This window comes from Oenanthe melanoleuca, chromosome 2 (genome assembly GCF_029582105.1).
Source record: "Oenanthe melanoleuca isolate GR-GAL-2019-014 chromosome 2, OMel1.0, whole genome shotgun sequence".
Taxonomy (NCBI): domain Eukaryota; kingdom Metazoa; phylum Chordata; class Aves; order Passeriformes; family Muscicapidae; genus Oenanthe; species Oenanthe melanoleuca.
This window is the reverse complement of record NC_079335.1, coordinates 129571073-129587656: the sequence shown is the minus strand read 5'-3', so window position 1 is coordinate 129587656 and position 16584 is coordinate 129571073. Positions and strand designations below refer to the sequence as shown.

General features: G+C 37.1%; 1 protein-coding gene across 1 annotated transcript in view; it reads right to left on the bottom strand.

The window, feature by feature from the left end:
* The window catches only part of MALRD1 (MAM and LDL receptor class A domain containing 1), a 230720-nt gene extending 223968 nt beyond the window's left edge, over positions 1-6752 (bottom strand). The window contains 3 exon segments of the mRNA XM_056482973.1: positions 60-154; positions 4343-4483; positions 6438-6752. Of these exon segments, the coding sequence (XP_056338948.1) occupies positions 60-154; positions 4343-4483; positions 6438-6600 (399 nt within the window). The 5' untranslated portion in view covers positions 6601-6752.
* Between the last annotated feature and the right edge of the window lie 9832 nt (positions 6753-16584).

The following is a 16584-nucleotide window of genomic DNA, read 5'->3' as shown; positions in this document are numbered from 1 at the left end:
ATTATTCCAGGGAAATACTCTGGCAAACAGTTTAATACAAAGAATGTGCATGAAAATACCTGGCAAAGGTGTTCTTCATCAGTTGGAAGGAAAACATTTGTCCTTAAAGCTGCAGAAGAGGATTGCATTTCAGAGGACAATGCGAGGAAATAAGCTATTAAAAGGAATAAAAAGAGAAAACTTAGAAGCTTGGAAAAGAAACAACAACAAAACAAGAGCAATATGCACAGATATAAATGAATACCTAAAAAGCCAACTAGAATTATTTCCCCAGAAAAGATTAATAGCAGTTTTAGCCATTGTACTCCAAGCTTTTTTTCATGTGCAATATTGCCATGGTATTGCTCCATGTTCCTGCTAAAATTTCAAGTAGGATTCAAATGTTTCCTGTGGTGATATCTTGAACACTCAACTTAGAAGTGCAATATTTTGGGACAAAGTGAGACTAACTCAGAAACCTAATCCAAAGGCTTTAAATTCAAATGATTGAGTAGAGAACATATTTCATGCCTAAACAGCCAACTGCTGTAAACAATAATAGACATTTATCATGTCAGTTCAGGCCTTTGAGGAAGAGGTGGAACATGGAAGAGAAGACTGTGGTGTTTTTATAGGTTGAAAACCAGTGGTGTCTGGGTTCTGGCTGCTCAGAAAATTGCCTCACTGCAGAGAGAAAGATGTGGCATCCTTGTACACATTCACAATAGAAAAAGTCCAAAGCTACCATTAAAGATTCCATTATATTTCTATTAAAAATATTCCTTGCTTCACTTAAAAGCGTAACAGCTCAAGAGGAGTCAGTGAACTATTGCTGCCATTGGTGCTTGGCACCTCTGGACTGTGGGCTCAAACCGACTGACACCATCAGTTTATTGTCCTGCAGTAAAAACCTGCAGACCTTTTCTCTGTAAACTTCCCAGGCGGCTCCATGGAACACTGACTCCTCCTCTCCTTTTTCCTGACCAGATAACTCCTTCCTGTCCCTTACACAACCACCTGATCCTTCCTCCTCACAGCACAGCAAACTCTCTCTTCTTCTCTGTCCTGCTAACTCTTGATACTTTCCTACACCTGTATGCCCTTTTACTCTTTTGTGGCTGGTCAATGCACATCAGCATTCCACACCTCTTCTCCTCCAATGCTGTTCACCTGTCTTATACAGCTGCACCCCATTCCTAATCTTCAAAATCTATTCTCCACAAACTATGGCTGCTGCATGCCCTTTGACTGATTGTATCTCTTCCTGACAATATCACTTCAGATCTTGTAATAGATGAAAGGCACCCACCCTATCTTAGGATATCAAATACTGTAAATGAAAATTTGTCTCTTCCTGGACACAGAGATTTCAGAGATGTTAGATGTTAGGGATGCAAGATGAAAAATAAAGAATAGAAAAAGACTCAATCTATTTTTCTTTTTCTTTCTTTCTCTTTTCTTCCCCTTCCCAAACTTCAAACAATGTCAAGTAACTTCTTGTCCTCTGACATTGACATGCTAATGAAAGGAGGAAGATGAAGGAAAAAAAAATCCTAAAAATGAAGATTAATACATTAAGCAAATATCAGGGGATAGTTCAAAATATCAAAATACTTAATTTATTAAACTACCCACCATGGCCTCTCATCCTGGAAGGCTCTGATGAAGCTCCACCAGCCCAGCTCAGGGCTGGAGCCAGTTGAGCAATCCCCACAGAGGAGCATTTTGAGCCTGCTGCCAGGGCTGTGGCCACACTGCCCCAGGTTTCAGACCTTTCCTGGCTGCCCAGGCAGCACTTTCAGAGCCTGCCAGCTGCAGGGGTATTGCTCCTACCACAACAGATGGCTTGTGTCTCTGCAGAGCCCTGTCCCTGGCTCCAATCTGTTCCATCAGATGTTAGCTTCCAGGAAATTTTGAAATTTTTTTTTTAGCTCTCTAAAGATGAATGTGTCTAAGAGAAAAAAAATTATTTTTCACCTGCCACAGGAATTTTATGTTTTACACAGATAGGGAAGAAATCATCATTTAAGGAAATTCTTTGAACAGTCATTTCACATTAGACCTCTGCATAGAGAACAGTTTCATCTAGCAAAATCAGGTTTTTGTTTTGGGGCTCTTTTAATGTGGTTATCATTGCTCTGTTCAATTATTTTTTCCAGTGAAAAAAGAGATCCATGAGAGACAGACCTAAAGAAATGTTTTGGGTCCTAGTAAATGATTACATAAATCTTCAAAGGAGTTAAATTTACCAAGGGATCTTTGCTTTTCTGCTAATGTGTGTGTTTTATCTTGATGGCAGGAAGTCTTCCCTTTAACATTCTACCCTCATAGAGCATACTCTGTTCAGCTGTAATAATAGAGAGTTATTTATGGGTTTTAAGCAGGAACCACCATAAAACTGATTATATAGTCTGTTGAGTCACCAGCAGTGGGAAAACTCCACTCAGTGCCATAAGAAGATAAATATTTCCTAGGTGAGTAGAATCAGCATTTAGAAAATGAAAGTGCTGTTTAGACATTCTCCAGGTATAAAAATAAAAGCAAAGTAATGCAATGCATTTAAATCTCCTTAGCCATTCAGTTCATCAATCTGAATCCATCACACAGCCTCTCAGAAAGCTGAATAGCTACAAGTGTTCCAGCCTCCTGCTACCTGAAAAAAAAAAAAAAATTAACTGCACAATTCACACCTGGCAGACACAACAGTGACTGAAGGTCCAAAACAAGCAAATGTGAACAATACAAGTGGCTGAACTGTCTGCTTTGTCTGCAACGAGCTTCAGTTGATGATTCTCAATCTTTTGCTGGCTTTGCCAGTCTATATAAGTCACATTTTCCTTTCCCCATCAGTTTTTTATGATTATTAGAGTATCTTTCTGGCATTTACTACATCTTGATGAGGTGTGTACTACAATTAATGCACAAATTCTAGAAACTTCATGAAACAGCATGACTGTTGGCTGGCTAACCTATTTTGATTCTAGACAAGTGTTGCTATATTTGTATTCCATGGTACTTTTGGAGGTTTTTAATGTGTTTCTCAATGAGAAAAGCTTTATTATTTTAAACTATTTCACAGCTTGCACACTTGAAATAAAGTTTGTGTTTATGAAAAAGGTTTGATAGCTGCTCACTTTTTTGTGCCAACATTGGTTTAAATCAAAACTTATTTAAGAGCAACCTTAATTTGGAAGCAAAATACAAACAGCAGGATGTGCTTCTGAGATACAGTCAAGCAAAAAACTGAAGTTGCTAAAAGAACATCACATATATAAAATTTCCTAATTGCAGAGTATCATGAGAATTGTCCACTGTGAAGTGAGAACTTGCAGGAAAAGAGAGTGGGGTTTGGTTGCTATATTCTACAATAAAAACCATTAAATTTGGGTTTCATTTTCATCTGTTGATTTCTAAGCAAGTTTTCCATGCATTCACCTGAAACCACCAATTTACACTCATTGCTGTAGGGAACTTGCACCTGTTTGATGGCTTATGCAAGGTGTAGGAGATGCAGATTTCCACACTCCCAGACCATCTCAGTTTGGGAATGGGGTGTAAGGCACCTGGGCTAGTCACAACAACACTTGCATCCTACACAGAATTCTCTTCTTGCACATCCTCCAGCAGTGCATGCCTGCTGCCAGAGCTCTGCTTGTGCCTGGGAGAGATGAGGGTGTGGGTGGAGACAGAGAGAAAAGAATACAGAAAATATGGGGAAGAGAACTAATCAGCTACTGTATTACAGTGTGTATCACAGAAGGAAAAGCAGGGTTAATTTGGCCATAGGACAAGTATCAAGGGTATATTCTGTCTGAGGACAAAGAAAAGGAATTATTTAGTTCAGAGACACTCTTCAAGGTAAAGTAGCATTGTAAGAACCTTTAGAAAGAAGCTGGTTCAAAAACAGACTATCAAAGCTTATCCTGTCTCCAAATACAAAGTCCTCTTCTCTCAAAATATTTGGAGTAGTAACATTAGTCACATTCCAGGCATTTACCAATCCCAGAAAACATGAAAATGCATCTCAAAATTTCGAAACTGCAATCAAGACTGAATTTATCACCTGAAGTCTCCAAAACAAGTAAAGATCACTCTGGTAAGTAAACAACTTTTGAAACTGATAACTTGCTTCTCTATAACAAGAATTGCTTACTGCAATACTCTCTCCTCCCACCACCTCCACCCCCTGGAATTCTGAGTTATTGTAATTTCAATCACCTTACAACAAAGACAGAAGTGCTCAGGAAACATGTGGCAGAATATAATTGAACAATCAAGAAATTAGCAAAATTTAGTAAATTAAATAGAAAACTGCATAACTGGTATAGTCCATGATTTCCTCAAAGAACATGAATAGTCTCACCACTCTTATTCCCATTGTGGTCAGAATATGGTGGTCCCATGCCAGATTGACCATTTCTTCTTATCCAGCCAGACTGTAAATTGAATTCATGAAGAACTTTGCACAGATTGGTTTCAAAATCACAGCTGTTCCAGGAGGAGCCTGAATTGAAGCAAACAAACAAGAAATTAAAAGCTTAAAAACAGAAGCAAAAAGATGTTTTTCACCATCACTTGCTGTTTAGTTAATACAGAGAAACACTCTGGACAGGCCCTGAAAAAAAAAAAAAAAAAAGTGAGACTCACTAGAATGTTTAAATCATGAACAAAGAGAAATAACAAAGTGAACAAAAAAAATCTAAAGTAACTTCTAAGAAAAAATTCCAAGTCTCACAAGAACAGACTACAGTTAAAGGTTCTATTTCAAGTGTCCATCTGTACAAAATCTCAGTTTGGGATATTCTGGGACCAAAATATATCTAAGACTATTTAGTTATTGTTCATTTCCTGGCAAATATGTTACAGTATAAAGACCAAATAAATTGTAAAAACAGGAATTCCTCTTTTTATATCTTTTCACTTGAGAAACATCCTTAAATCTGAACAAAGAGCAGGAACCTGTCACCAACATGGGACCAAGAGCTGAAACCTAAGCAGAAAAATAATTTTGCAATAATCCCAAATCCCAAGAAGGACAAATTTTCCATTTGACAGCCTGATCTGTATCTTCATGTCTGGCAGCTGACTTACCTCCTGCAGTAATCCAGAGCATTACCCAAGCCATCCCAGCACACAGGCTGTCCCTCAGAGCCTAGCTCTACACCTCTGGCTCATTCAAAAGACAATATAATTTCATATTTAGGGCTTTTACAGAAACCATAGGCTCATTTTTCTATACTAGTCTTTGGAGAAACTTTCTATTCTCTGCTTCCATATAAGCATTTGTCTATAGCTGCATTCCCTCAACAGACAAGTGTAAAAAGCTTCCATAAAAGATAAGGAAAGAATGCACCTGTTGTTCCATATTCTGCAATCACAATAGGAAATGCTGTCTGCAGTAAATGCCCTTTCCAGGGAAACCAAGACCAAGCCAATGAGGATTTCAAGGCTATGCAGTGGAACTCAGCATAACCACCTCTTGGGCAAGTGATAAACCATGTGCTAACCTGAGATGTGTTAGACATGCCAGGGAATTAAACAGGCATTTCAACCATTGCCATTTAATGCATTCTTGTACAGCACAGAAAACTTACAAAAATGTACTGATATCCAATACAGTCTTAATAATTGTCTTATTTGCAGAGAAATAAAAACCAAGTATCCTAGAGCTGATTCCAGACTCCTGCTCCAAACAGATCTTTATTTTACTTTATTTTTGTTTAATAAACTCTTCTTATCTCAACACACAAGTTTTACTACTATTCCCCTCCCCATTCCACCACAAGCAGTGACTGTGGTGTTTCATCTCCATCTGGGTTTAAAAGCATGACATGAAATTATTTGCAGCACCATTTTTTAGTACAGTATTCTGGAAATACTAGAATTCTGATGGAAATTTACTCAGACAATAGCAGTTGAAATTCACTCACCACTTAGATCAATTCCTTACAGGAAACAGCACCAATTGTATTTGTAACCAATGCATGTGTCAAAGATTAAACCAGGATAATCAGTTCCTAATCAGTTAATGAATTCAAGAAAATTGCCACCCTTGTCTAGGCAAAAAAAAAAAAAAAAAAAAAAAGAAAAAAGTTGTAGTTTATGTAGTTTATACCTTGGTGTAGGTATTTTGTATTAAATCTGAATTCTATCAAACAAGTTTCCCACAAATTAAGGAAAAATGCATTACTTGCTGAATCTTCATTGAATTTGGATGATGAAGCACTTGCTTTGCAGCGTAATATTCATATGAAGATTCATGAGAGTCTTGCACTTCACAAATGTTGAAAAAGAAAAAAAACTTTAAAAATCAAAGTAAAGCTGGAATAAACTTTTCTTCAAAAAAATGAAGAGGGTAGAAAAAAACCCAAAAAATAATTCCAAAACATTTTTTACATAGAAACATCTCCCCCAGTTCTCTCTGCTGTCACATTTGGTCACCAAACTATCAGACTCACCTGGTTTCCCATCAGAGCTGTCCCCACACCAGTGGCTGGAGATGCACACTTCTCCAGGGGCAGCAGAAGAGCCATCAGCACGCTGGCATCCCCTTGCTGTGGGAGACTGAGTGTGCCCCAGGGCAAAGCAGCACAGCACACAGACACATATGAGCCTGCTCATGGGCTGTGCCACTGTCCAAGCCTTCCCCTGGAAAATAATTACTGAAACTGCCTAGCACTGCTCACAAAGTGCCTTTGGCCAGCCTGTGTTTACACACATCTCTCTGAGAGATGTTTTTAGAACCTCACTTTCTTAATTTGCAGCTTACAGGAAGTATGGCTTCTGCAAAGCAGTGACTTTCAACCTGGTGTGTCTCAGGATAATATTTAACTGAATATAAAGTTTTATGACTAAAAAATATTGGCACATGCTATGGATGTCAACTGTATATCATTAACTTACTGATTGGATTTATTGCTCAGTGGTTTGAATAAATATTAGATGAGAAAATAACAAGAAAACAGTAGAATTACTAATCCAATATCCATAAAGATCTCTATTTGCTCAGAAGGACCTGACAAATGCTTAAAAAATGTATGAAAATTTGTACACCAAATGTATAAAACAGTCAAGAAATTCAAATTTGATTTTGCATCAAAGAGATTGCAAATCAGCACACTGACTTCTGTCTCTTGCACATCCCAGTGCTTTTAGTGCAAGGATGTTTTAGTAATGCCTTTCACCATGTTTCACCAAATCACAGAGGTTCTGGCCACTTGTTTAGACTGATGACTCAAGGATCTTAAATTGGAGGAGGGGGACTTGGGAGGGAGATCCAAACAACCAAAAAGCCAACCTTGTTTCATCCAGCCTAGCATCACCTGAAATCAGGGAAATTGTTTCAATGAAGAAGATAAATACTTTAGATGCCCCAAACTCAGGGATGGAGTGCTAGTAGGAAAAAGAGAAGATAATTGCTAAATTTGCAAGACAAATAATGGTGAGAACTAGACAAAAAAAAAACCAAAAGTCTGTCAGTCGTGCTAGCATGGCACTCCTTTTAATAGGAAGAGTGGGATGAAAAAACAATTTCCCAAGTGGCAGGTTGTAACAAATAATTGATGCCAGCAGGTCTGGAGATTTCACCACCTACAAATTCACAAAAATCAAGTCAGGGGAATGCAGATTCCACCATGCATAAGTCTGATTTGCCTGTTAGCCCTGGTGAGCAGAAATAAGACAAGATGCACCTCTGCAACTAAAGTCTTCTGATTGGAATGCACAAGTGCCAGAGAATCTGTAAAGAGAAACATGCAAACTCTGCCTGTAAGGGAATAAATCATCTGTATGTTCTGAAGATCTGTATTTTCCTAATGTGAGAAATCTTTTGTCAGGAACAAAGACTGTTACTCCAACATCACCTGAAGGCAAGTGCAAGGTCTGATGCAACTTCCTATTATCTCCAGCACCAGAGGCAGGCACATGTTTATTGTGACAAAGGTTCCTGTTCTGCCTAGAAAGCATTTTCCAGCTCGTTTGGTTCAACTCCACCCTTTTCATCAATATTTCTGTGGACATTGTTGTAGCTGTTTTATTTTAATGCTTTGTCCTCAGGCCAGTTTGGAAAACTTCCTGATGAGAAGCAGAGCTACTACTAAATTAATTAAAAGTTCATTAATATATACATATATATATTCCTCAAGAATGGATATCATTGTTTTCTTCCAGTCTGTAAGTACAGATTAGACTAGAAGCTTATATTAAACAGGAAAACCAAAAAACCAAAAAACAGAACACCCTATGCCATATATTTTCATATTACTACATTTGTAAGTGCTTAAATATTCCTGCAATTCAGCTGCTTTCAATTCATTTTCTCCAACATACAATATTTTTGTCCTATTTATTTTTTCCACTTTATCTTCTTAAACTCCCCTCACACTGATAAACATCACAATACCAGGATTTCCCTGTCTTTCAGCTTTCTTTCATTTTATAAAACCTCCCACTGCATTGTTTCCAACTGCTGTATTTATATGCTTGTAGTATAAATCTGTATACAAGTTATCTGGGTGAAATTGTAATTTTTACAGGAATTGGTTTCCATTTCCAGTTTAATATGCCCTAAAACACTCATAAAAAGCAAATTTGCATAGCCCAAACAAGTCAAAACTGTTATGAGTGGAAATAAATGAAAAATGTATCAAATATTCAGAAATATTTAGGGTGTAATCCATGAATCCTTAACGAATAAAGGAAAAAGTCTTTTGGTAAAGGTCTAAGAGAAAGTTCAGAACCAAAGCAAAGGTGTCTTGTTTTTTGGCTAAATACACATAGGGAGAGTTTCTTGATGAGTGCAGCAATTCAGCCCACTTGTCAACTAAGAATAAGAACAACAAAGCTTTTTTTATCTCTGAGAATCACACAGAAGGGAACAAGAAGATGACTCAGAAGCAAAGGACTCTCAGGGAATGTCAAAAGGACAAATACTTTAAGTACTGAACTGGAAGCACCCTGAAAAACATAAAGGAGGCAGAGAGGGAGAATGAAAAGTATAAACTGGCTAAAAAAGTGCAGGATGTCAAGAACAGCAGAAGATGTGCACTAATCAAAGGGTATTTTTTAAAGCACTAAAGAAATATTGCAGAGAAAGTGAAGGCTGAAAGGAAAGCAAGCAAAGCCAGACACTATGTCTATTTTCAAAGTTATTTTAGCAAACAAACAGTTTTTTAAAAGGAAAAGAAAGTTAAAGTAGAAAACTGCTTGAATTTACATCAAAGCTGGATTTTTCTGGCTTACCCTAATTAATTTAATTTAAGGCAAGGCAAAATACATTTCATGTAAGTGAAAAAGATTGCCCACTCAGCCTTCAACTTAAGTAAATCTGTTGAAATAGTTTCAGATATTTAATCTAGGAGTTTTAAAAGGTAAGTGTTAGAAAGAAATCCAAACAGGATCTGAAACAAGGCCAGAAAAATTTTGCATTTTAAAGTCTATTTTTCATGTGGACAGAAAGTTATTTGCTTAAGCATAAAATGGATTGCAGTTAGCAATTCTCCTTTAGATTTTTGTAGAGCCAGTTATTATCAGCAATGAAACAGAGAAAAGAACTAAAAATCTGGGATAAGAGCTTCACCATCCAAAAACCTGTTCAAATTTTGCTGCAAATAGAAACTTTCTTTTCAGGGAAAAATCTTATAGAGTAGAATAAAGCCACTCTTTCATAACAATCAAAATTTCATTAGGTTTAATATAACTTTTTAATGGCAAACTTATAATCTATTTGTTTTTGGGGTTTTTTTAATGTGATCAGACTGGGGAGCAGTACTTTGTCAGTGCATGAATCTTTAACATATATCTCCCTTTTTTCTAATTGAAAATTTTAATAAACATTGTTAGTTTTAAAAAAATCCTGCAAAATTTTTTATGCAAGAGCAATTTCAGAAAATTTTTAATAAAACTATCAAAACTTTTTTTAAAATAATTCCCCAAAATTCAAACAAGACTAATTTTTCAATTAATTAATTAATTTTGAGAGCTCCTTCCCAAAAATACACTATTCAGATTATCATATGACCATTCTAACTTTAAGTTTTCAAATTGTAGCTGAAAGATTTCTGTACAGTAGCAGAAAGTCAAACAATCACAATCACCCCAAACTGACCCATTTTTAACATTAATTGACAGAATTCTTCACTTTGATGACAAAGGCAATAATTGCCCAGCATCTGTTTTCAGTGAAGTGGCACTAATTCAATAGCTATCTTAAAAGAGGACTAAGATATTAATATATTTGAATAAATGGATTTTGGGTAAGTGTTCTTACCACTCATCTCCATTTGCTAAAAGAAATTAGTAAAATCAATTGAGAGGTTAAAACCAAACTTAATGCATTGATCAGTGCACAGCATGAGAACCATACTCACAACTAATAAAGGAAAAAAGTCCATAGTATTAGGAAAAGGTGTGATGAACTAGCTATAATCAGGTCAGAGTCCTAAATCATTACAGACTGAAAAAAGATTACATTTTGGGAGACAATAGGGAAGCACCTTTTCCATCTTTGTAATGGACAAAATTCAAGAGGAAATCACAGGTGGTGATAAAGAGAAAGTAAATATTCAATAGGAGATAAAAAAATCCCTAGGTGTACTGCATACTGCAAATTGTCTCTGCACCTGGAGTTACTTCAATTCTGAACTGTCAAAAGCTGCCAAGAACTGCCCTTCTTTCTCTATACTACAGTGTAAGAAAGGGGAAAAAAATTTCCCAAAGTGGTTCTTAGTCCATAAAGCAATTAGAAGACAAAACTATTAATTGGCATAAACTCTGATCTGGTAAAGGCATTTCTACCTGCTGCCTGCTCTGTGCTTCTCCAGAGAAATAACAATGGAATAAAGATTTTCTCAGCATTTGCTTTGCAGACCAAAGACTTCCAACAGGTTTCAGCACATATTGCTCCCACACCATCTTTCTTCTATCACATCACTCTACCAAGCATTTTGGTTCTGTTCTCTGCTACAAGCAGCTCCCTGGTCCCTGCAAGGGACCTGGAGCAAGTGGCACTGCCACAGGAGAGTGAAGCCCATGAGGCAGAGACTGTGCATTATGTGGTATGAGCCATGCATAACATGACTAAATAATAATAAATAATAATAAATAACCCAAATTGGCTCCAGACTGCCATGCAAACACCCCTCAGTGGCCAAGGAGTGTTAGGTGTGCTCCCAGAGCTCATATCCACTGCACTCTGTGGCTGGTGGAACACCTCTTTCAATAATGCAACCCCATTGGAACCAAAATGTAAGTATGTTAAGCATGCTTAGAAACTCTTGGAGCAAGAGCTGGCCTTCCCTTCATCCTTAAGGAACATAAATAGACCTTGCTTTTTTTTCAAAGTTTGGAGAAAGTGTATTATAAAAGTTAAACCTGAACCAAATGAAACAGTTCTTCCAACCATCTCAACTCATCTATCCTAACCTTGGCTGCCAGAGACTGGACAGCCAAAGGCATTACAGGTAGCAGAGGAAAAAAACCACCTTCTCAGGGCAAACCACCCAAAAGAGGTCTATGTCTGAGTGGAACAAGTCCTTTAGAGGTTTTTTTAAACATTAAAATAAGCTTACCCTATGGTATCACTTCTAAGTATGCAAGTGAAGGCAAAGAAATCCTTCCAATGGTATGTCTGCTTCTGTCATGTACAACATTAGTTAGAAAAAACAGCAAGATCAGGGACAAACCTGGAAGAAAGCAATATCCCTGGGCTCATCTCCCACAGCTGCAGCTAAATCAGCACAGCCCAGGTTTGTGTCTCCAGCAATATTAATCTTTAGTTCTGAAGCATATCCACATGCCCAAGAGCTGAAAATTAGGCTGCAAAGATCTAGAGGGAGTCTCAACAAATTATATACCTTAGTAACCAGGCTAAGAATAAAAAAGGCTTACCCATTGAGTTTTCCCATATTATTGATTTTGTCCTTAGGACATCTCTGCAAGGATACTGCTCCTGAGGATTCCCAAGCAGTCATGCTCACTCTGCATATTTCTAGAAATTATTCTGGAAAAGGAGACAGGAGGTATGTTGTTACAAATCTTTTTTGAGTCAAAACTCCCCTTTATCTTAATTTCCTCATCCAGAAATAAATAAGTGGTCTGAAAATTTCTGAATTTCTCTGATATGCCCTGATAAATAAGACTAAGTAGGAACTGATAATGCTGAGTAAGCTTTCTCCACCAATAGCAAGTCAGCCTTCAATATAAGGACAATATCTTGATAAACAAAGAAATAATATTGCACTAAGATAAGGGCAGGGTAATTTTCAGCTCTGATTTTCAGAGATATTAGACATTATTAAAGGATGATGTTCTCAACAGAGAATAGTTCATTTGAAACATAATTTCAGTGCAATTAATATAAAGTTCTACTTTATGCAGTGAAGGCACAAGCTTTGGGAAAAGTCCTTGGAATTAAAGCACTCAGGAGCCTAATGGTAGAAGCTTAGCACTTAGAATGAAATTGTGTAAAACTTCAGAGTACATGCTTTGCTTGGAGAAAAAAAATAATCACAGGATAACTGTGTGCTGCCTCAATAAAACAACTCTATCCTAAGTCTAAAATGCCTAGTAATACTTCTTAAATTAACTCAGACATATTAGAATTTTTATTCAGAGTAATCACTTTTCAATTGGAGTTTAGTATTACTTAGAGCAGTTTCACACTTCAAGGAACTGTAGGAAATATTCTATCACTGTCATTGATTTCTTGACTATTTTTCATTCTATCATTACCAAAAAAATTGTTTAGATCTAGAGACTCACTTAATCCTTAAATCTAAGGTAAATGAATATGAATCTCAGTCTAGATGCATTATCACATTAATGTGAAGTGCAGTACATTCTCCCAGATCTCCAAAATGTTAGAACTTCCCTTGTGGCTTTTAGCAACTTAAATTTGCTTTGTACTTTGAGTGACTTTGTTTACAGCGAGAGATCAACGGGATAAGCAAAGAAGTGAACAGAACACACAAACAAACAAACCTCCTTATGTCCTTCCCAAGCTGGCTGCCACTAAGGCATGGACGCTTTTCCAATACTGTAAAACCTCTCATAAGGCAGCAGCTGTAAATATAGCTCAGAGAGACACTGAAGCTGCTCCAAATTATATTTCTGGAACCACTGGAGATAGGGAAGGAATCAGAAACATCCCCTACCACTATTTCCATCTCCCAGTCACACAAAATAACCCAAGGCCTTCCAGGCACTTCTGGGAAAGGAGGTGCAGCTGGCAGGCTAGGCAGTCCCAGGTGGTTGAAGTGAACACATTATTCTCCCCAGACACAGAAAAAAAACCAAGTAACAAATCAAGAAACAAATAAAACAAATAAAAAAAAATTTCCATTCACAGCCTCAAACTCCTAAATACCTTAGTCTACCATGCAGACTCCTCTAAATCTTCCCACTTTCCAGTTCTTCCTCCACAGTTCTTCCCCAGGCTGCTGCTCATGTCTACACGATTCATCAGGTAGTGATCCCCTACACCTGCATTAAAGTGAGGAGCTTTCAGCTGCTCTCTTAAGACAAAAAAAACCAACAAAACAAACAAAACAGTATGATTTTATCTATAAATTTCATAGAAACTTGATAGATTTTGTGTACTTGAAAAAGTCTGTAGTCTTGGAGTACCAATGCCAGAGAAGCTGCCATGCCATAGGTCCAGCACCATGGGATTTGTCCTCCTGCAGCAAACAAAACTACAGCCAGAGCTGCTTAGAGTGCAGTTGAGCAGATTAAAATTTGAGATAATAAGACATATTTTCTCATCTCATCCCCTGCTCAGTGAGATGCACCACACATTTTCAGATTACAGCTGGCAAAGTTGTTATTGAGATTTTGGATCACCCAGTGTTTATTTTCAAAGTCTAGATGGTTGCTGGTTTTCACAGTTAGGTATCATCTGCCATCAGCAGCAACAGTTTTCAGTCCTTATCAGAGTTATTGAATGTTTTTGTTGAATTACAAAGTTTAAAATGAATGTAGTGTTTATAGATAATGACAGGTTATTTCAAGCATGGCAACAAACTTTTATTGCTTTTCCTTACCAATTTAAAATTCCAGACAGCTGCTGTGAGCTAGGTATTTACCACATCAAAAAGACAACTCACCTGAGTGAACAAATAGCTATCTGCTTTTTTTCAAATATATAAGCAGCAGTTCAAATAAACAACTCTAATGAAGATTTTAGCTTAATGTTATCAAAACATCCAAGAAAAAAAATGAGTCTTGAGAATTTCTAAGTTAGGCCAAAAGGATAAATTTTTTTGTCCCAAAGGATAAATGCTTAGATGTCCACCACATTAAAAAGAGGCATAATTGTTTCACCAACTCCAGTGGTCATATAAAATAACTTAGATCTGAAATATATAAAGCTTTTATGAAATTTTCTATGAGTGATAGGGAAACACATAAATATAGGAATTTTAAATAGCACAATTTCTGTTTTAATAGTCCAAGTCATCTAAGGAAATCCTCATTAATCCAGTTGGTGTACATGACATTCCAAGTGTCTAAATCTTTTCTTCCTGTTGTCTTCACCTCTCCAATGGTTCTCTGGGTCTAACATCAGCAATTTCAATCTCCCCCAAGAAAAATGGGGGTGTATTGAGTCAAGCCATCAACAGCCTGAAATCTTCAACAGAAGTGCAACTGTGCCCTTTTAGGGACATAATTCAGAAAGTCTTCATCCTTGGTCTAGGATCCATTGGGGTCCAATTTAGCACACTTTCTTGCAAGAGCTTTCTTCCTTCTCCTTGGTTCCCAAATGCTGATATAAATAAATGGCTGTTGTTTGTTCAGGGAATACATACATTTTTCAGATATTTGCTGCAGAGCAATTATCACACAGTTTATGCTGAAGGGGGCTGCAATGAATTAACCACTATAAAACTGTTTAAACAAGTTAAAACAGGGCAAGATAAACCCTAATAAGCCCTGAGATCTATGCTGTCAAATTGACATGAAATCTACAGCCTGTGACTATATATCAAATATCTTATACACTAGGTTATGAAAAAGGATGAAAAAAAAATTAATATTTTGACATTTTTATCCTTGACCACTTCCATATATGTCATCTGGACCTATTCTGTGAGCCCTTTCAGCAAAGAGTGAATGGTGCTTTCCACCAGTGGCCCATAATTTCAAATCTACAGTTTCAAAGCCTTCAAGATGTAGTATTTATCACTGAGACTCAGCATGTCCTGTTCCCAGTAAGAAACCTACTGATTAATGAGTCTTCTGCTTGTCTTTGTATGGCCAAAAGCCTCACAGAGTGCAACCAAGGATATCTGAGGACTTCAGATCACACTGGATCAATTTGAACATAATCTTCATAGGACAAAAACCCAGAAATCAAATAGTAACCACAGGTAGTCAGAGCTCTACCCTAAACAGTTAATCTTCAATGTCTGCTGAATGGATATTAATTGGCTTACTGCCTATTGCTACTCTATTTTGGAAAGAAAATTCTCAAGACAATGAATAAATGACTGGACATCCATTACTGCAAGGAAATTACATTTTTAACATGAATTACATAGAAATGATGTAACTTATCAAAAATAGTTGCATGACTTAATATCAGGTAAATTTACATTTGTTGAAGAGCTAGAAGCCCTGTGGAATGTTTCTCAAGCAGACAGAAATTACTTTATAACACACAGTTAATTAATTATTTTCTGGATATCTGTCAAATATAGACTAGAGTCCATCTTCAATATTCTAGTAATATTAGGAGAAACAATTATTAAAGGCAATATATTTTAAAAGAATATTCTGACTAGATCATAGAAAGAGAAACCCAAAATTTGAGATGAAACTACTAGCAAACTCAGATCGCTCTGTACATATGTACCTAGACAAGCTCACCTTAAAATTAAGTTTTACTAGCAGAAGTTTTCTGCTAACAAAGTTACAAAAAGTATCACCACCTGTCCAATTAAACAGAATACACCAAGTATGAAGGTGAGCATTCATCCCCTATTGGCATTTCACACCTGTGGACCAGAGGTTAGCAACGTCCCTGGAAGAGATTCTCAAGAGATCTAAAATGTCACAGCTCCTCTAGATCTTTGTCAATGCACTTCAGACTTTATCACTCCTCAGTTCCTTTGTTCTTCTGCTGCCAGCAAGGTGCCAGTTCTTGCTGCAGTAATTCCTGTGACATAAACCAAGGACAGCTTTGGCATAGCTGACTCTTTCCATGGGAGACAAGCAAACAGCACCCGACAGACACTAATGAATTTCAGCCCTGGTGGCACAAAAGAAATGTTCACAGCAATGGGTTAAGATGTGTACCAAGACAGTAGGCAGGATACAAGTCTGTGGTACAAATCTACCAGTGTATATCTGCAGCATTCCTGAATGGAAAGTATGGAATTACATCAACCAACAACCCATGAAATATTAGGGATTTTCTTTCTAATAGAAATACCAAGAAGTTTTGAGTAAAAAGCTCCAAATCAGAGGTCAACTCAAAGCCTCATGCAAAATATCAGCAGGAAAAACAATGAATGTCTGACTGCAGGCAGGTCCTGCAGCTGGCTGGATGCAGGTGCAGGAGGTGTTGACACAGATTTGGTACATGGCTCCTTGCACCCAAACCTTCTG